Source organism: Sinocyclocheilus rhinocerous, unplaced genomic scaffold (assembly GCF_001515625.1).
Source record: "Sinocyclocheilus rhinocerous isolate Xijiao unplaced genomic scaffold, SAMN03320098_v1.1 scaffold366, whole genome shotgun sequence".
Lineage (NCBI taxonomy): Eukaryota > Metazoa > Chordata > Actinopteri > Cypriniformes > Cyprinidae > Sinocyclocheilus > Sinocyclocheilus rhinocerous.
Genome location: NW_015660877.1, coordinates 969360 through 990180, shown reverse-complemented (window position 1 = coordinate 990180; position 20821 = coordinate 969360). Strand labels below are relative to the sequence as shown.

The following is a 20821-nucleotide window of genomic DNA, read 5'->3' as shown; positions in this document are numbered from 1 at the left end:
TGTCTCGCTCTCCAGCCATCTATTCTCAGGCAGAGCTGTCACGGGGCTCTGGAGATTTCCCTCGTTTCCTTTCTTCTCTTTCCTGAACGACCATTTGCAATACAGGCTGTATGTGTTCGTGTGATGTATTTTTGCGTGCATGTGTGCGTGCGTTCGTGGAGGGGGCTCGTTGGAGGAGAGGCATTGGATAGTGTGATGATTTGTTTCGTGCTGAAACTAGTGTCTGAAAATAAAGCCTGGATGTCTTTTTACGAGAGATAAGGGACCTTGTACCTCCACCCATTCTGTTAGGAGAAATCCCACAAATCTTTAATATCGCCCTGTGATTTTTGTACAGCATGTTCGATCCGACACTCGTGATATTCTTAATATATGTGTAAATCTATTTGTGTGTGTGTCTGCCCATGTAATTTGGCCTGCTTCCCGCACCAGCTGGTTAATTGTCTCCCTGTCTGGCCGGCCAGTAATGAGAGTGACTCAATAGAAGACAAAAGAGAGCCTCGGTGAGAGACAGCAGCTGATTGGTGGAAGCACTGACAGCCCCCTCCCAAAATGGGCGCCCCTCACAGCCCCTGCTAATCCCACCCCTCGCTCCCAGTCGCTTGTTTTCCCCCCCTAACTTGCATGCAGGCCAAAATACTTGCTTACTTCTCCACGCTCGGCTTCGTCCTGAGGACCTAAGAGTTTCAGAGCCCTTGACGTTCGCAAGCCTGACTGACTAATGCGCCTTCTCCCTTTCCAGCTGCCAGAGAGTCAAGCCTTTGGAGCTATCAATGACTTCTTTGTTTGGTTTGTTGCAGAGTGCCCCCTCTTTCAGCCCCTTGGAAACATCTTCCGACCTTCAGCAATAGTAAGTCCATGTTCCTTTTTTCCCTCACAAATGTTTCTCTCCACCATTTTCTGACGCCCTTGTTGTATGTGGGTGTATTTGTGTGTCTGTCTCGCTCTCCAGCCATCTATTCTCAGGCAGAGCTGTCACGGGGCTCTGGAGATTTCCCTCGTTTCCTTTCTTCTCTTTCCTGAACGACCATTTGCAATACAGGCTGTATGTGTTCGTGTGATGTATTTTTGCGTGCATGTGTGCGTGCGTTCGTGGAGGGGGCTCGTTGGAGGAGAGGCATTGGATAGTGTGATGATTTGTTTCGTGCTGAAACTAGTGTCTGAAAATAAAGCCTGGATGTCTTTTTACGAGAGATAAGGGGCCTTGTACCTCCACCCATTCTGTTAGGAGAAATCCCCCAAATCTTAATGTGCTGTTTGTGAAAGTGAAGTGTCATTTTTTTTATTGACATATTTCCCTGAAATGGGGAATTTACTTAAAAACGCCTTCACAACAGCAATATTGTGTCTTTATTATGTCTTTAATATTAATATTATGTCTTTAAATGATGCTTTTAAGATGATTTTTTAAATTTTACATTTGAACATGTTTTAAAAAATTTATTAATAACTTTAATCATTAATTTTATGAATTATATAATTGTAAAATAACTTAATTTACATAGAAAACATTTATTCATTTAGCATACAGTTATCCAAAGCATTGTTTACTAAAAAAATTCAGAATAGTACAAGCTAGAACAGGAAGGGATATAAAAAATAGTGTAAACATAGAAGAATTTTTTTTTTTATTATGATTATTTTACCTTTATTTATTTAGCTTATTTATTTCTTATTTCCTTATTCATTTTCTTTCTTTTTTGAATGATTTTGAAGCTTGAAGTTACAGAGTTCTCCAAATATTTTGATGTGCTTATTCTTAATGTGAATATTTGCGGGAAAAACATCTGAAGTATTATCTAAAGCATGCCCAACCAAAATACAATCAATTTAATGTCATGTAAGCTTTCTTTAAAAGCATTCTTTAAAAAATAACTGGGGATTTGAACAGTAAACATATTCATTAGTTAAAACAGTTTAACATTTTTCTTTGCTTCCTTCGCCAAAACTGTAACGGTAAAACATACGAATGAATGAATCTTTTGTGGTATTTACATTTCTCTTAAGAATCTCTGGCACATGGTTTTAGCCAAACAGTCTTCTCTTTGGTGTGTGGATCTTTTTGAGGTTTCGATGTGGAGTTTATTGTTTTATCAAAAGCCACATGGTTCAGTTATAAACCAGGAGGCCAACTAGTGTTCAGCCAAAACACTAAACCGAAAATATGCTCTCATGACTTGAAGAATGTGTGAGAGATGAACCCTGTGTAAGTGTAACCCTGAGAGAAACATAGTTCTGCTTTATGGCTAACAGATCCTTGAAAAGGAGCCGAACAGCATGAAAATACTTTACTCAGCTTTACTAATGGTAAAATTAAAACCGCTCCAGCAGTTGTCAGGCAGCTGCTCAGGTTCCTGAGTTTGGAGCCAGTGGTGTCTGGAATGACTTGTGTTCATCTCACACTTCTCCAGCGGAAAGCATCCGATACATCCCTGGAGTGATCTCATTCATGGAGACTTTATTATGTGTACAGTATGATGGAATAATTCATAAAGCTGGAGTCACAAGAACAGTCGTTGTTCGCACACATCATTTTTGTTGAATAATGGGTATTTTATTGTTTCCAACTATGAAAAAGTAGGAAAGTATGCTAGGGCCCTTAGGATTTCATTGGCATGTTGAGTAGTAACTGTTAATATGATTCTCTCGAAACAGAGCTGCCGATCTGTAGGACCATTGTCTGTGCATTTAAAATCCTTGTCATGGTTAAGATTCCCTCCCAAATCACGTAGCATGTAGCCCACGAGAGTCTGTTGTGTTAACCCTGCTGAAAAAACAATTTAAGGTCTTTTTTAGACAGTCAGGCTGGTCTGGTTTAGGGTTTTGAGCACTTGAAAGCTGATCAGACTGTGAGACTAAATAGACCAATTTAAACCAACTAAGACCATCATACATTTTTATTTTTCAGCAGAGAATAGTCTGGTGAAAAATAACAAGACCTTACTGAACTCTAGACAGGCCGTTTTATTACTTTATTGCATACAGAATAGTGACATATTCGATAAGTAAGCATGATATACTTCAGTTTTTCTTATACCAACATGTAAAAATGATACAGCCTGACTACAGCCCATTATATGGGAAGACCTGACACAAGACAACTTATTAAAGTTGTGCATCCCTAAAAACTTCTGTACGGTTTCCTGTAAGCACATACTGTAGGTTTATATGACTAACTTCAACATATGGAAAGCTTCAAATATGTTTTTTAAAGGATGCCACACAGGCTTCTGAGGAATGTTGTGATAAGGGCCAGAGCAGCTGGTGCTGTCTCATCTATATCAAAGAGCAAACACAAGCTGGCTAAAAACTTCTCTGAATATTTTAAATTGTTTGGCCTACATTACAAGTAAAATTAATATTCATATATTTTTCAGTCAGGAATTCATTCTATTTATTTATTTTTTATTTGTAAAATAATGTGAATATTTATTCATTTGAAGCATATAATAATAATAATAATAATGTTTTCATTTTTTTTAGTTTTAGTTTCAATCATTTGTAAAATAATGCGAGTATTTCGCAAATTAAACCACACATAAACCATACATAAAACATGTACTATTTTTACTATTTAAAAAAAAAAATGTGAGCAGGTTTAGAAAGTGTGCTAAAATAAATCTTCAGTGCAGTGTTCAAATATAATCCATGGCAAATTTGTCTTATTTTTTTTTAGATTTTATGATATTCTAGTATTTCTATAGTTTTTCTATTTCACATTTCTATTTTTTCTATTTCTGTTTTCTATATCTGCTTTTAATAATAAGCATTTTCTTTTCATATAGAGTAAACGTGGCACTAGCATTCTGTTCTATTCAGACATGTCGCGTGAAGATGATAGTTTATGTGAGCCTCATATCTCTATTTGTGCCCAGCTCAGCCTGTAAAGCAGGCAACGGTGAAGTGGAGAAGAAGGACAGCTTGTCTGCCAGTGGGCAGGCAGCTCCGGAATGTGATCGGCACATTTACAAGAGTGTCCTGGAGGGTGGCGACATCCCACTGCAGGGCCTGAGAGCGCTTAACAAGCGTCACCCCAGCACTTCTTCTAAAGGTAGGCTTCCAGGCTGTTTTACTTACGTTTATTGAGATTCAAATGTTATTCAGGTTTTAAATGATTTTGATTTAAGGATTCATAATCGAAATCACACCGCGCTATTGTAAAGCCGATCCATTTGTTGCCCGTTGAGCCCTTTTTCATCAGCATTTTCCACATTCCTTCCTTCCTTCACGATACCACACAAATAACACAGCTCATTTGTCTTTCTGTGTTTTGTTAAAGCTGGCCATTTTTCACAGTTGAAACATAGCAGATGTCCAGTTTGACCTTTAGTCATTCTCTCCACACCGGTCTGTTAGACAGAATGAGCCCATGAGGTTCGGCTCAGTTGGGTGTCCAACTGCTTTAGAAATGGGCCATGGTGTGGACAGGGAGGAAAGGGGATAGACGTAGAGATTAATAGGTGGATTTGATGGTAGACACTCACCCTGCAGACGAGATAAACATGCAGCATGTTCAGGGGTGGTCAGGTATGAGGGGTCAGCTGTCAGAGTGAGGTCATGAATGGAATGCTAGCACATTTGACCCAGAGGATGGGCCGCTCGAGTCGAAAAGGGTTGAAGATGATGACTGTATCCGTTAATAGTTAACACAACCCACATGTTTAGACAGGGGCTTTGTTGATCACTGTATGAAGATCTTTTATGAACTCTTGGTTCTGTCTGCTTTGAATTTCCAAGACAACATGTTTTGAATACAGAACATACAATGCAGTCATGTATCTTGTCGTTGAGTCATGTGTGACACTTCATAAAGATATGTTTCTAATTCATAATCGAGTATAAAGAAATCAAGACAAAAATGAATTACACATTGAAACTATTGAGCTGTGGTGTTTGAATCTGGCTTGCAACGTTTTCAATGTACTGTAAATATCTATTAACATTCTGGCTGTAATTCCTGTGGAGAGCAGTTGGTAACTTCACAGCACACTTGAGGTTTCTTTGGTGAGAAATCCCAAGACTTGTGGAGCACTCAAGTAGCGCTTACATGAGTTTATGGCCACATTGGGAGTAAGTGCCTGTCTTGGTGCGGTTTGGGGAGCCTGTGAGAGGTCAAAGGGAAAATCATATTGGCACATTTGGACAAACCTTGGCAAGAGGAAACGAATGATGCATTTGGTTGGACTGAGGAACTTACTGTAAGTCAAAACAGAAGTAGAGTAAATGCTAAATAAATTTTAGACACCCTGTCTTTGTGTATACAGTATGTCTCTAAAACAGTTTTTAAACATAAAAGAGTTATTGAGCCGGTCACATGCATGTATTTCCAAGGGAGTCACATGTATGCTGCAAGAGATGTTCCAGTTGGCAGATTTGTGGTATTTCAATTCATTGGCAATTGTAAGTTAACAGAAATAATTACTTTTCTTTATTTTACTATACTAGCACTTAATTATGTCATTTAAACTATGATACATTGAAGCCTTTCTCATTGAACATTTTGGTTTTGTTTTGCAGTTTGCAAGAAGTCTCTAGTTGTTATATGATTTATTAATGATCTACAAAACAAATCTGATATGAATCAGCACTATAAAATAGTCTGAACAAAATCTACTTTTACATGCTGTTTGTTTTAGTGTAAGTAATGTTTAAGTTATTTTGCTTTGTTAGGGGTTAGTATTTGTTTCAGTGTTGTGTAGATAGTCAGCTCTGTGATTGACATCTTTTTAGTTTTTGCAGTTAACTGGTTTGGGGGGAAAAAAAACAATGTATTACCCTCAGGCTTTACATAATTAAATTCAGAGTAGAACCTTTTTGAATGCTCTTGATAAGTTGTACTGACAAAATATCCTTGTTTTGAATATTTATTTCGAAAATTGATGTGACATTTCTTTCATTATTTGCCAGTTGTGTGGTACTGTCTTTGCTTGTTATGAGTGTAATCTAATACACTGTTTGTTCTGTTACCCTGCATGCCTGCCAGTGGATTATAAAGGTGGGAATGGCTGTATGATTTCACCCTGCTCTTCTGTAAATACTCACTCAGTTCTTGCCACTAATGCACTAGCTTCTCAAAATAAGACTAAAAAGTCCTTGTCTGCTGCCAAAGCCTGCATCCCTCAAATCCTTCCCTCCAAGTTTAAACCCAAGCTATCGGCCTCTACCGATGAGAGCCTGGAAAGACGGACGGAGCCGACACAGCAGCGGCCTAAAGCACACAGCTGCGAGGATCTGCATCACGAGGCTTGTGGCTCACGCAATGGAGATACGACAGACGCCGATCACAGGTTAAATTCAGCTTGCAAGTGCCACAGTTCACCTGAGAGCAGGAACCTGCATAAAAATGGACCTGCTGTGGGATCTGTGAGGAGCACGACCGAGTTTTCCACCCTCTATCGGAACATGCACAACATTCAGAGGCCGAGCTCCCTGGGCTCCAGCCCCCACGGTAGTGTCCGTTGCCTGGCTTCCTTTTTTGAGAAGCCGGTGGACGACATTACCCTGGAGAGGACTGAGATCATCCCCCGGGATGCTGTCACGTTTCGGGTGATGGAGTTTGAGCGTATCATTCAGCGTTCGAACTCTGCGCCCACTCGATCCGCCTCGATGCCCATACTCCCTAGTAACCCAAGTCCTTCCCACAGCCCTACACCGACCTGCTTCCTCCAGTCTGCTCTGTCAGCTGAGACTCTAGTCTTGCCAGGGCCTGCAAACACTGAGGACTGTCCAGCCATGAATACAGAGGCCCAGACCCCCAAAGAGGAAGCTTCTGTATCGGACGAGTGCCCAAACACCTCAAGAACTGACTTCCCATTGGATCTAAATGAGGGCAAATCGGAAGAGAAAAACAGTTGCATTCATGATCCTGCCAAAGAGACGCCATCCGGCGGTACCTCAGAACCCACAGGTCACCATCACCACGATCACTTCCCCTTCCACACCAAACAAAGCAAGTGTAAAGGCACCTGCCCGGCTTCCTACACACGTTTCACCACAATCCTCAGGCACGAGCGCCAACAGGCCAACACCCAGCAGGAGAAGAAGTGCACTCCCCCCAGGAACTTGCTTCTGATGGGACCAGCGCCTTTCTCCTTACGGAGGTCCCTACACAGTCAACAGGCCAAAAAGACTTGCGCTCTCTCTGCCATGAAGCCCATGACGGGAGATGTCATCTCGGCCAAGCTGAAGCCTTTGATTCCCCAGCGCCTGTCCTCTTTGGAGGTGCTGGAGAGGCTCAGTAATGGAGAGAGCTCTCCCTGTGAGGGGTGCAACTCGGATGACCTCATGGATGTGGAGGGCTCAGAAGCCAGTAAAGATCACTCTGAAGGTGGCTATATTGAGAGTGTCATGAGTGTCAGATTGTCCACACTCATGTTCGGGCATGACAATGTCTGTGATCACTCATCTTCCTCCAGCCTTTCTTTCTCCTGTCTGCTATCACCGAGTGACTTTACTTTTTCCATTTCTGCCGTGTGCCGACTTTGTGTGGTTTGTAACCATATTGGCATATTATCCATTTCTGTTGTGTAGTGTAAAAGTGTCGTCACTTTTTTTTTATTCTCAGACTTCCACTTTTTTCGTTACCTTTTTAACATATGATCCAGAATTAGCAATAAACCAAGACCAGACTTTAAAAAGAGCCTATCATAGTGTAGTCTCCAAAAGTACAACCCTAGAGAGCGCAACAGTGATTGACTCTTTTTTTCAGCTGCCTTGTTTCCAGAATTGTTTTTCCAAAGGGATTTCAAAACATTCTTCAATAAAGTTTAAGTTATTTTTTTTATAAGTCATTTCAGTTATAAGTCATTTTTAAGCAAAAATGTATTTGAAATTGACAAAATGACAAGACTGTACTTAAGTTGTTTTGTGAGGGAATGATCTATGCATCCCATGAAACATTGAGAATTATGTAATCGAATCATAAACAGTAGTATAATATAAAACTTTGACATATAGTCATAGATTATAACACTACAATAAGGTTAATTCGTTAACATTAGTTAACTACTTTAGTTGACATGAACTAAGAATGAACTACTTGTACAGCATTTATTAATCTTCAGTAATGTTAATTTCAACATTTACTAATGCTTTATTAAAGTGATGTTATACTTTTTTGGCATTAAATAAATATATACTATACTATACTATACATTATTAAAATGAAAATTTGTGTTTGTTAATATTAGTTAATGCACTGTGAATTAACATGAACTATTATTGTATTGTTCATTGTTTGTTCATGTTAGTTAATACATTAACTAATGTTAACTATTGGAACCTTATTGTAAAGTGTTACCAAATTTTTACATGTGTAAAATGACTGTTGCACTCTATTCTCCAGTCAGATTACAATGATAGAATCTGCATCAGTCTCTATATCCCCATCATTTTTTAGAAGTTACAGAATACTTATTATGTGCCTTACTATGATCCATTATCATGTATTACTGCATATCAGAAATTCTGTTTTCATCCTTCCATAGAATAATGATAAGAGTTGAAAACTGGGAGGACTTTTGGCGTGGATTCACCCACTTGTAATTTAGCTTCTTGTCAGCCTGAGAAAATACTCAGGCCTCCCATGTTATTCCTGAACAGATGCAGTATGTACATTAAATAGGCATTTAAAAGTGTTTCTTACGCATAGGAATTTTATCTTACTGCAAAGCCTTGTAAATTACAGCTTCATAGATTTGACCTGAAATAAAAAAAAAGTCATATTCCACAAAATAGTGTAACCCTAGCATGAGTCTGTTTTCACTCCGTTTAAGGGTCTGGACCAGTTTATTTTTTACTTGTTTATAATTACATGTTTGTGTCTTAAGTTTTGATTTTCAAAACTGCATTATACATATTACACTAGACATTCTTTTAAAACGATGTCTGAATGTTGTGTATTTTTACCATACTTTTTTTCCCGATGCATGCATCCTTTTATTTTGACAGACCATGGCTTATGCTTATCCTGCAGATCTCAAAATACATAGATTAATAAACTATTGTAATTTTAAACTGTAAGATGTGTAAGCCATTGTATTTTCATGTAATTTAGATATGTATTTTATTTACCTTCTTTTGCTGTATTTGTGTTCTCTCCAGAGTGTCTATATCATCCTCATAGACTCTTTTAAAACACTGTATAAATGGGCATTTCAGAAATATGAAGTGTTGTGCAATGCTTGAGCCAAGACAGATTTGAATCATGGCACTTACTCTTTCTTTGTGTAATTTTGTTTATCATGGCAACAGAAAGTGAATCCTGTGTTTCTTCAAACAGAATCCGATTCCTCACATCCATTAAGCCAAGGAGATCATGGAGAAAACTCAGACGAGGCAGTCCGGAAACGCTACGGAGATAAAGAGGTGCCATTTGTTTTGACACAAACAAATCATTTTCTTAATCAGTATGTTTGTTTTTTTCCATGAACAACATGTAAACATCCTTAAAACAAGATCATTTTGTTTGTGAAAGAACATTGAAAATATGACTTGTTTTTAAAGAGTATATCTTGAAATTAAGTAGAATTGCCTTCCCCAATGACAAAATTATTGAGGTTTGATCATAAAACAGTAAAAAAAAAAAAAAAAGATTCAAAATATTTTCTCTAAAAAACATCTTATTTTACACTATTTTATAAATGTATCTTGTTTTAAGGATGCATTAAGGGTGACATTTTTACCTGGAAAATATAAAAAAAATAAACGATAAAGAATTTTTAAATTCTATTTTATATAAATTTAGTTAATTTTACATTCAGGGTTTTAAGTAGTTTAAGAATACATACTACTGTATATATATTGATAATGATGGACATGTGGATTTTAAAGCATGTTTTATGGAGACTTATTTTGCTGCTATACAATGTGGTAAATCTATAATAGGCATAAACCCCTCTCTTTATGAATTAAATGCCTGTTTCTTTTTAAAGAAAATTCTGGAAGAGCAGAGACGTTTAAAGCGAGAGCAGGAAGAGGCAGACACAGCTGCTCGGAGACATGCTGGGCTGGTTGTGACTCATCAACAGTTCATTACTAATGACCGCTTCGGCGACCTGCTGGTTATTAATGAGAAAGAGAAGAGAAAAACCATAGAGGTGACATATCTTCTGTTTTATGCTTTAACAAGGATATTGTTTGATGCTTCCTGTCTTTTTGTGAAACAAAGAGAGTTGCTGTACTGGATGCAGTACTGTTAAATAATGCTAATGGCCTGTTGTTGTTTGCAGAGGACTCCTGCTCTGGCTCGATTTGACTTCAGAGCAGAAAGTTTAAAGTAAGTGTCTCACAATTCAGATCTAAGGATGTTAATAAGATCATAATAAGTGTTTGTTAATAACAGCATGTCAAATTTAGAATACTACATCACAAATCTAACCACATTTTACTTCCCCTTTATCAGGGAACTACCATTTCAAAAGGGAGATATTGTATACATCTACCGGCAGGTTGATCAGAACTGGTTTGAGGGAGAGCATCATGGGAGAGTTGGGATTTTTCCGCGTAACTACATTGAGGTACATTTTCTTTATCCTTTAGTATTATGTTTTTTATTCATAGAGTTTCAGAGTGTGCAGTAACTTCTCGTCTGTTATGCTGTTTCTCCAGATCTTGCCCCCTACAGAAAAGGCTCAGCCCAAAAAGAGTGCTCCGGTCCAGGTGTTGGAATATGGAGAGGCTATTGCTCGGTTCAATTTCACTGGTGACACTGCTGTTGAAATGTCTTTCAGAAAGGTATTGTTTAATTAATTTAATGAAGCTTACGCTTTAGTCTAGGGGTCGGCAACCTTAACCACACATACTGTACCACTACTGATATCGAGTGAGAAGAGCTAGAGAGATTAGTATTATATGTATACGTTTTATTTAGTTGCTTTGTTTAGAAAACTACCTCGTGGAGTAATCCTTCAACGTCATATATTCTATTATTATTTACTATTATTTACTTATGAGCGGAATGTGAAGCCAAACACACTTAAAGTGTGATGAAACAAGCTGAGCAGAAAGCTTTCAGAAACATGTTATGGAAGAGGAAAAATAAAAATAAATGAAGATCATTTTTAATTTTTCCACTGCAAATTAAGCCAAACATTCAGGACAGATTTATCACCAGCCAGCTGAATAAAATGTGCTATACAGAGACAGCAGTGACCATAAGCAATTCAGAAAGAAGATTATTATATATGAATGTTGAGTCACAGCATTTACTTTACCTTGCAGACTTTATTACAGGTAAAAATGACTGTTCTACTGAAATATCTAAGAACACTGCAGTCACACCATTTCAAACGTGTGTGTGTGTTAACTGATGATGATTTATATACATATACACTACCATTCAAACGTTTGGGGTCGGTAAGAATTTGAAATGTTTTTGAAAGAAGTGCTCAAGAAACATTTTTTATTATTATCAATGCTGTAAACAGTTGTGCTGCTTAATATTTTTGTGAGGAAACAGTGATTATTTATTTTCATTATATTCAAAAAACTTTAACTAGAAAGTTCAAAGAACAGAAATTATTTGAAATATAAATCTGTAAAATCATAAATGTCGTTACTGTCAATTTTTATCAATTTAATGCATCCTTGCAGAGAACTTGCAGTTAAAGTATAACTTTCTTACTAACCCCAAACTTTTGAACGATATATGTGACCGTGGACCACAAAATCAGTCATAAGGGTCAATTTTTTTAAAATTGAGATATATAGATAATCTGAAAGCTGAATAAATAAGCTTTCCATTTGGTTTTGTTAGGACAGGACAATATTTGACTTTGAAATGACTTGGCTTGAAAATCTGGAATCTGAGGGTGCAAAAAAATCTAAATATTGACAAAATCGCCTTTAAAGTTGTCCAAATGAAGTTCTTAGCAATGCATATTACTAATCAAAAATTCAATTTTTATATATTTTCGGTAGGAAATTTACAAAATATCTTAATGGAACATGATCTTTACTTAATATCCTAATGATTTTTGGCATAAAAGAAAAATCTTGTAAATCAATAATTTTGACCCTTACAATGTATTGTTGGCTATTGCTACAAATATACCCATGTGACTTATGACTGGTTTTGTGGTCCTGGGTCACATATATAAATAAATATATATAAAAGAAAAATAAATACATAAATAAATGAGTGTGTGTTGTTTGTGTCATGTCTGCAGGAACTCATTCAAAATCTTTTGTCTGCCTGTAGGGGGAGCGTATTACACTGATTCGCAGAGTAGATGAGAACTGGTATGAAGGCAAAATTTCTGGCACTAACCGGCAGGGCATCTTCCCCCTCACCTACATAGAGGTGCACAAGAGACCCCGAGTGAAAAATGGAGTGGACTACCCTGATCCCCCTATCAGCCAGTCACCTCACCGGAGCACTAATGCCTCTCCACAGGTAAAAACCTGACAATAGTCGTGGCCCTTGGATCATTTTCTTTCAACTCACTGTTTTCATTTTCCCATTTGTTTTTGTTTATTCATTATCTCGTATAGTGGTTCTCACTGTTTCACCTTTCCATTTCCTCCTTCCTCTTTATTGTTTCCTCTCATTTCTTCTGACACCCGGCCTTGCACTCCAAAAAGCCCATTTGATATCTGCCCCCTTCCATGTCAGCCAGTCCTGTGCCTCCCATCAGCGGCAGCCCCTTCTGCGTCTCCCCGATGGCTTCTCCCTCCACATCTCCTTTACCCCCGCCCTATCCGCCCCGCCCTTGCTCGGCCACCCCGTTCCTCACCTTCACTCCACCTCAAGGATGGCTTCTCCCTCCACATCTCCTTTACCTCCACCCTATCCGCCCCGCCCCTGCTCGGCCACCCCGTTCCTCACCTTCACTCCACCTCAAGGCGAGAACTTCCTTCTTTCTCCACCCTCTCCCCGCCTGTCCCGCAGCCTGAGTCCCTGTGGGGGTGCTGGGCTTGAGGGTTGGCTTACTGGGGGCAACAGGCTGGATCAGGAGTTTCAGGAAGGGGATGGGGCTGAAATAGACAGGGCTGGCAGCCTCCGCAAGGCTCCTTACAGCAGGAACAATAGTCCAGCAGAGGTATCTTCTGCATGGTGTGGTGTGTTTGTTAAAGGTGCCCATCATATGGTGCCTAAGCTCAAGGGAGGTCACTGTTTACATCGGCACGAGTTGTAGATCTAACATGCTGAAATAGGAAATTATATCTGACCCTTCTGGTTGTGCTAGTGAGTTTCAATCACACATTTGAGGCTTCCACGCTATTGAGAGAAACACAGATGAAAAGGAACTGCTGCATGTACCTCTAACATGATTAGCATGAAGCTTGGATGTTGATATTTTTTGTTTATGTTTCCTATTATGAAATCATGCATGTCTGATACAAATCTATAGAGTGTGCGCATTAAAATGAAACAAGGACCCCTAAATCTAATGGCAGATTGAAGATTTAGATTGGAAAAAGGATTGTCAGGCGAGTGAAAGGGTTAAATTCTTTGATAATAACAAATAATATTTTGATTTCTGAAGGCACTTTCTGTATTTGTCTATTTAATTATGTATTTTGAGGCTGTTTTTTGTTTTTTTTAGCAAATGTTGATATATGTAATTAATTGTGATTGATTTGATTAAGCATATAATGCAATTAATCAGAAAAAAATATTGATCAACAGCCCTGATTTATATTAATAGTAGTTGGTTAATTCTGTGTAATTGTTCGAAGAACTCTTGTATTTTGTAGCTGCGTTCAAATGACAAATATGTATTTGGTTATAAAAAGTTGTGTTCAACTGTACACTGCTATACAGTTTGTGGTCCGTATGAATTTAATTTCTTTTAAAAGAAATTAATATTTTTATTGAGCAAGGAGGCATTAAATTGATTTAAATTGACAAAATGTGACACTGTTACAAAAGATTTCTATTTTAAATCAATTCTGCTTTGCCATCACATGAATAAATTACATTTTAAAAGATATGGAAACAGAAGTAGGCCTAGTTATTTTAAAGTGAAAATTTAAATTAAAATGCTTGGTGAGCATAATAGATTTATTTAAAAAACAATAAAAGTCTTACTGACTACCGAGCTACATACACTAGAAATATAAGCTATCCTAAGGACTATTTCCACTAGAGGGAGCATCCCTGCATGATGTCACGCTGTTTTAATGTTTGACTGAAGTTTCATAGGAAATGTGGTGACTGCTACTAACTCACAGTCTTATTCCAGTCCTTTATCTGTTTGATGTACTGTAAGGTTGTACTGCAGTCCTCTGCAAATAATAATGGACTGATCAAGTGGCAACCGTACTGCTGTTTGTGCAAATTTCAAATTTGAATCCAAACCTCATGGATGAGCATGAATCGTTGTGCGCAGACATATATGGTATATGCTTTGAAAAAGGCAGATAATTTGATTCGTTCTTTTTTTAAAATTTTTTTTTTTTACAGCCATTAAGAAATGATGTAGAATATTACGGGCGATCTTCAAGAAGTCCTGTCATGCTGTTTGACATTCAAGACAACAACATGAATGCCAATTCATTCACGGTAAATTAACTTTCATGAAGTCACAATTACTCTTAAATGCACATACTGCTTTTTACACATACTTGTTTCTGTTGAATGAATATGAATGATGAATATGAGCTATTTCATATTCTGTATTGATTGGTCCTTATGATACACATCAGTCAATCACAAGGCTCATCTCAATGTTTAATTTTATGTGATATCTAATCCTTAAACTCGCCCATGTAATGCATGACAAATCTCCGTACCCTGCAAGTAAGCCTGTCCTATATGATTGTGGCGTATGCTCCTCTCCTTCCACTTGCACTCACTGTTTGTCTTACTCTTTCATGCTTATCCTCTGGACACTACCATCCTTTCCGGCTTTCCTGGTATTAATGGACATTCCCTTCTTTCTGCCCTGTTACTGTCTTCTCTAACCACACCGCCCTTTCCTCAAACTCAATTTTTCATCTGAATGACTGACCCCACTTCCTGGCTTGTGGCCACCTCTTGGGCCGACCCTCTTCCACCAATAGGAGGCAGTGTGTAATGAGATCATGAATATTGCAGAGACCTCAGTGAGGTACTGCAGCACTTTGTCACGCCCTATAGACTCCGCCCACCGACTCCTGCCTCCTCCCAGTAAACACTCTCTCATCATTTCCCAGCAACCCCTGTCCCAGAGCAGCAGTCCTGTGCCTGGTCGCATGAGCTGTGGGATGTAAGTATGATCTACCTCAGAGTGTTTCTGTGTCCGTGCACCTGTAGTTTTCACTGACCTGCACTTTAAAAATATAGGACATCCCTCAGGAATTCACAAGAGCACTGGTAAACCTTATTTGCACATTTTAAAAAATCAGAGTTTTGAATTATGCTAAACGGTCAATTTTAAAATATATTCTTTAAGTCATACTTTTTGACCATGAAATTTATTTTTTTCTTCAAGCTCCCATTTAAAGCAAACTTTTTAGATTAGTAAGTGAAAAAAAGTGTAAGTAGCAACTTAGGTGAAACAACAGTTTGCAAAAAAAATGAAATTATGAAGCTAAGTGATTTATTTTATAAACCATGAAGTTGTTAAATTTAAGAAATTAAGTTATTTAAATTATATACAGTACCGTTCAAAGGTCTGGAGTCAGTAAAATCGTTTAAAAGAAGTCTCTTATGTACGGAGCCCCCAAGGGCACATGGTAATGGAAAAAATACTAGGAAAAATTATGTATTAATTTGCATTCATCTGCAATGCCTGTGTGTTTTCTTGCAAAACATTTGTGTTCTGTAAAATTATTGTGTTCCCCTGAGAAACGTTATCTTCACTCACTAAAGCAGTGAAATATAGTGTTTCCTATGACCTCATATTATTTCCATCACAAGTTTTTTGTGCGAACTCAAAAGCATTGAAATTGATTTTTATTTTTTTTATTTTATAAAAAATCAGTAATATTGTGAAATATTCTTACAATTTAAAATAACAGTTTTCTGTTTTAATATATTTTAAAATGTAATTTACTCATGTAATGGCAAAGCTGAATTTTTAGCATCATTACTCCAGTGTTAGTGTCACATGATCCTTTGGAAATCATTTGGATATACTGATTTGGTGCTCAAAAACAATTTATTCTTATCAATGTTGAAAACAGTTGTGCTGCTTATTATTTTTGTGAAAACCGTGATACATTTTTTCACGATTTGTTGATGTTGAAAGTTCAAAAGAACAGCCTTTTTCAAATGAGTTTTTTGTAACGTTATAAATACATTGAACAAAAACGCTAGTGACATGACAAATTAATTTAGCCTTGTTTTAGGTAGATATCTATGCATATATCTAAGCATTCATGTAGTACACATAACTGTATTTCATGTAACTGTGGAATGTCTACATTTTATGAGCTGTCTGATTGCAGGCACAGTGAACTCTACTTACCATGGTGCTCTGCCAAGTGTGCATTGTGACATTATAAAACCCTCTGTGTCAGACAGACAAAACTGTGTGCAGTGTTTTTTTTAAAGGGGTCATATGATGCGATTTCAATTTTTTCTTTCTCTTTGAAGTGTTACAAGCTCTTGGTGCATAAAGAAGATCTGTAAAGTTGCAAAGACTAAAGTCTCAAATCCAAAGAGATATTCTTTATAAAAGTTAAGAGTCAACCACACCTACCTAAAACGGCTCGTTCTAACACGCCCCCACATGTCTACGTCACGATGTGGGAAGATTTGCATAACACCGCCCAAATGTTCACGCAAAGAAAGAAGGCGTAACTTTTATTCTCGCTGTAGTATTGTTGTTGCCGCCGCCGCCATGTTGTGAAGTGATTCATTGTGAAAGCTGGAGCTGATCCCTGCTGGTCGCTGAGGAAATACATTGCCGGATCAGCTTTCACCGTGGACGAAGCGGAGTCCAGCCCGGGGTCGTCACATGTGGTTGCCGTAAGCCCGCCGACCACTCCTTCGTCGACATTTCATTACACAAAATAATGTTCTTTTTAGCAGCATCATATGACCCCTTTAATTTTATAAATAAAGTTTTATTTCTATTTCAACTAAACTGAAAGACTAAACAAGGCTTTACATTTGGTCAATAGTGTGATTTGTGCAGTCGTTTCCTGCCCCCTCCCTTTCCAATGACATGTTGTGTTCTGCTGTAGATTTCAGGCTTTGTACAATTACATGCCTCAGAATGATGATGAGTTGGAGCTGCAGGAAGGAGACCTGGTCAGTGTCATGGAGAAATGTGATGATGGCTGGTTTGTGGGTATGTGTCATTGATCAGTGAATTGATTCTGCATTAAGTCATCTTTCCCATACTAAATCCATATATATACTGTATGAAACTACAGTGCTACTAAATCTATTTTTAAACCAGGATTATAGAGTTCTGTCGAGTTGTATTTGTACCCAGACTCTTATGTATGCATTGGGTTCTCTGTGCAGGTACATCCAAGAGGACAAAACAGTTCGGCACTTTCCCAGGAAATTATGTGAAAGCTGTTAATTTGTGACATGATACTTTTGAAGAAATTATGGTTTGTATGAAGAGATTCTAACACTATGCTTAAGCAGCCTGATCCGTTTGGGACACTCTACCAGTTGACGTCAAATGAAGACTATTTCTCCCCTCCAAAATTTGGTCTTTCCCAGATGAATGTCCAGGTATGTGGTCAGTAAGGTGTGCGGCATGTCAGAGAAGAACATGCAGTTCAACAGTGCTACAGTGGCAGCATTTGTTGAAGGATTTAGAAGAATACATTGTTTTAGCTTTTTTTAAATGTTCAGACTCCGCTAAAAGCCATTGATATGAAGTATATCAGACTTGGAAAAGGTGTTTAAGTTTACAGCTACGAATTGTACAACTTCATCGCATACCTGACATTACTGAAAAACATGAAATTCTACTATTTATTTTTGCTATAAAAGTTTGATGGACTTTGAGTGTGACTGTTAGAGATGACAGTGTATTGAAAGCACCTGAAGGTGTCCGTATTAAGGGTTACAGGTCAGAGAAGCTGTGAAAGGATCAGAAGTTCGGTTTAGCCATTTTGAAAAGTGTTTAAATTTCAATTTACACTCCCATTGTGTAAAAAATGCATATTTATGGAGCTTTTTTTTTATCATACTTTCATAAAGAGTATGTAAATTTCTATTACGATGAGGGCTCAAAGTTTGAGACAAAAACATTAGTATTTGCGAATCCAAGCAAAGCTATTTGTAGACATCAAAATTATGTAAATCAGTTTTGGTCATGTTAAGGAGGATAACGTCACAGCACTTACTGTACTCTCAGATTATACTGACATACAAATTTATGGCAACACTTTACAGTAAGGTCTGATTTGTTAACATTTGTTAATTGGATGAGACATTAAACCGAGGTCCTGACTTTGTGTGGGTGTAAAAAAAAAAATCCTAGGATGTCCCACGAAAAGAGTAACTTGGTGCTCTGAATGTAGAGAAAAGCGCTATATAAATGTGACAAATTATTATTATTATTTATTTTAATACATTAACATGAACTAACTATGAGCAACTATTGTTAACAAATAAAACCGTATTGTAAAATGTTACCAAATTTTTGTTCATAAGATTACGATGGAGTGACTGACTCTAGAAACTCCAGATCTAACAAGCTTTTTAATTGGTAACAAAAAACAATCAAGCTTTAAGCGTTATGTAATATAGTGAGGTGAAGGGCTACAACTAAACCCCACTAAACAGATGCTTTGCCTCAAAATAGGCTATTTATTTTCCTAAGTGGTGCGTATTTTGTTTTTTCAGTCATCCATTTTTGAATTGGTTGTTCTGAAGAGTGTATTACGAGTCTGAGGCGCAGTATTTACCTCTGATAACAAGCCTTGATAACATCTTAACCCAGGTACCATTTGACAGTGACATTTACAGTGTTATGACTGGTAATATGATTGCATGTTGGGAAACGATGATCCATATAAGATTGCTGTACCTCATTTTCAAAGTGCCATTCACAGTAGAGGATGCTACATGTGGACAGTTGTGTTCATTTAGTTAGGTAGTCTCCATTGATTAGATTGTGGTCTTCCTTAACTGAATGTAGTTCACATCTACTCCAGGTTGTAGATTTGCTTTTGCTTCCTTTTAAGAAGTAGAATTGCAAATTTGAAGATACATGTTTGGATTTCTTCTTCAAATGAAATTGTGTCTTTTTGAATCTCCCCTTTAGTTTTATAAGGTCCATTCCATATAATGCCAGAGAACGTGCTGCTAGAGAGCATGAGGGTCATCTGAGACTCTTACGCTTACCAGCCTTCCGTCCAATTCAAAACGAGAATTAGCAAAAGATCATTTGGACAGAAATGAGTCATTTGAAGTATCTAGATGATATATTTTTCATTTTTTAAACCAGTGGTTGTTGCTAAAACCTTTGTCAAGAAGTAATCACATAGAAGATCAACAAGGAATTCAAATACATGTGATCTCTATTGAATATGATGTTTTGGCCTTTCGAACCGTTATAAGATAGCGTAGCATATCTGAATGTTGTGAAACAGTTGAAATTCAATTTTCCTATTCTGTCAGAGTTGTAAATATGTAAAGTAAAATGAATGAAAGTGATCGAAGTTACAGCAACCTCTATGAATATTACAGTTTATATTAAATGAAGAATATTAGGAAAGCACAGAGATTTGCGTAACACAGGCCGTCTCATATGACTGAACGAGTGATTCTGACATGTTGGGATTGAAATGCCTTTCTGTCTCATGTCTTCATTGAACTGTGCCTCGTTTTATTTTATTTTATTTGCCTTGAGGTAAGCACGTTACTTTTTAAGGACTTTTAAAAGTACGTTTTAGTGTGTCACAGGAGACAATTACTGAGTTTGTTACCGCAATCACATGAGTTATTCAAGAGTGTGAGATAACACCTGAGATGTTTAATGTATAATTATTACTTTGTGATCTGTATGCAGAGGCGAATTTAGCATTTTTTTGTTTGTTTGTTTTTGTTTATTTGCAGTGCTGTTAATTACAATGAATTTAAAACACTATTTACTGCTGTGATTGCCTCATTATGCAATATTTAATAAACGATATTACAGCATTTTGACTGACTGTTTGTTGTCGTGATTTTTTTATTTAGTCATATTCAGGACAACAGAAGCAATCAATTGTAGTATTAAAACGACTAAAAACAGATCCAAAACTAAAAGCTAAAACGTTATAAATACTACCTATACACATTTTAAAAATAAAGAGATTAAATAAAAATGACAAATGCATACAACTCAATTTGAAAACTTAACATTTAAATGAAAAACAAAAAATAAAGCTAAAACCAATTCAAAATATTAAAGAACAAAAGGTATAAGAGTATAATAATGATTCTAACATAACACTAAGCCAAACACCAAATAAAACAACAACTACATATGTGTATGTACAACCACACACACGTATACACTTACGAGCTGCTTTTAACTTCCGCTGATAAAGACTGCTTCTCTCAAAGACTATTTCTTTACACTGTAGCTGTGTCCCAATTCAAAGACCGCATCATTCGAAGGACGTAGCCTTTGAATTGGGACACAGCTTGTTTTCTGCTGGCGCTTTAACACACTTTCCTTATTTTCTCCGCAACAAAATAAAACTAAAAACTTAATTAAAGACCTATACAGACATAATAAATTCAGACATAATGTAGCTAAAATTAAAATAAATAACAAATACAAAAAATACAAATCAAATGACAGTAGTTTATCAAAAAACCACTGCCAAACACGCATGCTAAAAAACAACAACTTACTTACACATAGTAAGAAATGGGTATAAAAACTAAAACAGAAGCGAAACAAGTAATAGGAAAGAGGAGAGATAAAAAGCG

General features: G+C 37.1%; 1 protein-coding gene across 9 annotated transcripts in view; it reads left to right on the top strand.

The window, feature by feature from the left end:
• Positions 1 to 18476, top strand: part of LOC107725459 (sorbin and SH3 domain-containing protein 1-like) — a 56047-nt gene extending 37571 nt beyond the window's left edge. For 3 of the 9 annotated variants that reach the window (XM_016534712.1, XM_016534710.1, XM_016534708.1), the window contains 13 exons: positions 801 to 850; positions 3876 to 4051; positions 5984 to 7327; positions 9281 to 9366; positions 9933 to 10097; positions 10230 to 10276; positions 10403 to 10517; positions 10609 to 10734; positions 12200 to 12394; positions 14408 to 14506; positions 15007 to 15191; positions 17116 to 17222; positions 17402 to 18476. In XM_016534712.1, the coding sequence (XP_016390198.1) occupies positions 801 to 850; positions 3876 to 4051; positions 5984 to 7327; positions 9281 to 9366; positions 9933 to 10097; positions 10230 to 10276; positions 10403 to 10517; positions 10609 to 10734; positions 12200 to 12394; positions 14408 to 14506; positions 15007 to 15191; positions 17116 to 17222; positions 17402 to 17469 (2763 nt within the window). In that variant the 3' untranslated portion in view covers positions 17470 to 18476. The remainder of the gene's footprint in view (positions 1 to 800; positions 851 to 3875; positions 4052 to 5983; positions 7328 to 9280; positions 9367 to 9932; positions 10098 to 10229; positions 10277 to 10402; positions 10518 to 10608; positions 10735 to 12199; positions 12395 to 14407; positions 14507 to 15006; positions 15192 to 17115; positions 17223 to 17401) is intronic. The other 6 variants (XM_016534711.1, XM_016534709.1, XM_016534707.1 and 3 more) reach the window with 4 other exon arrangements.
• The last annotated feature ends 2345 nt before the right edge of the window (positions 18477 to 20821 follow it).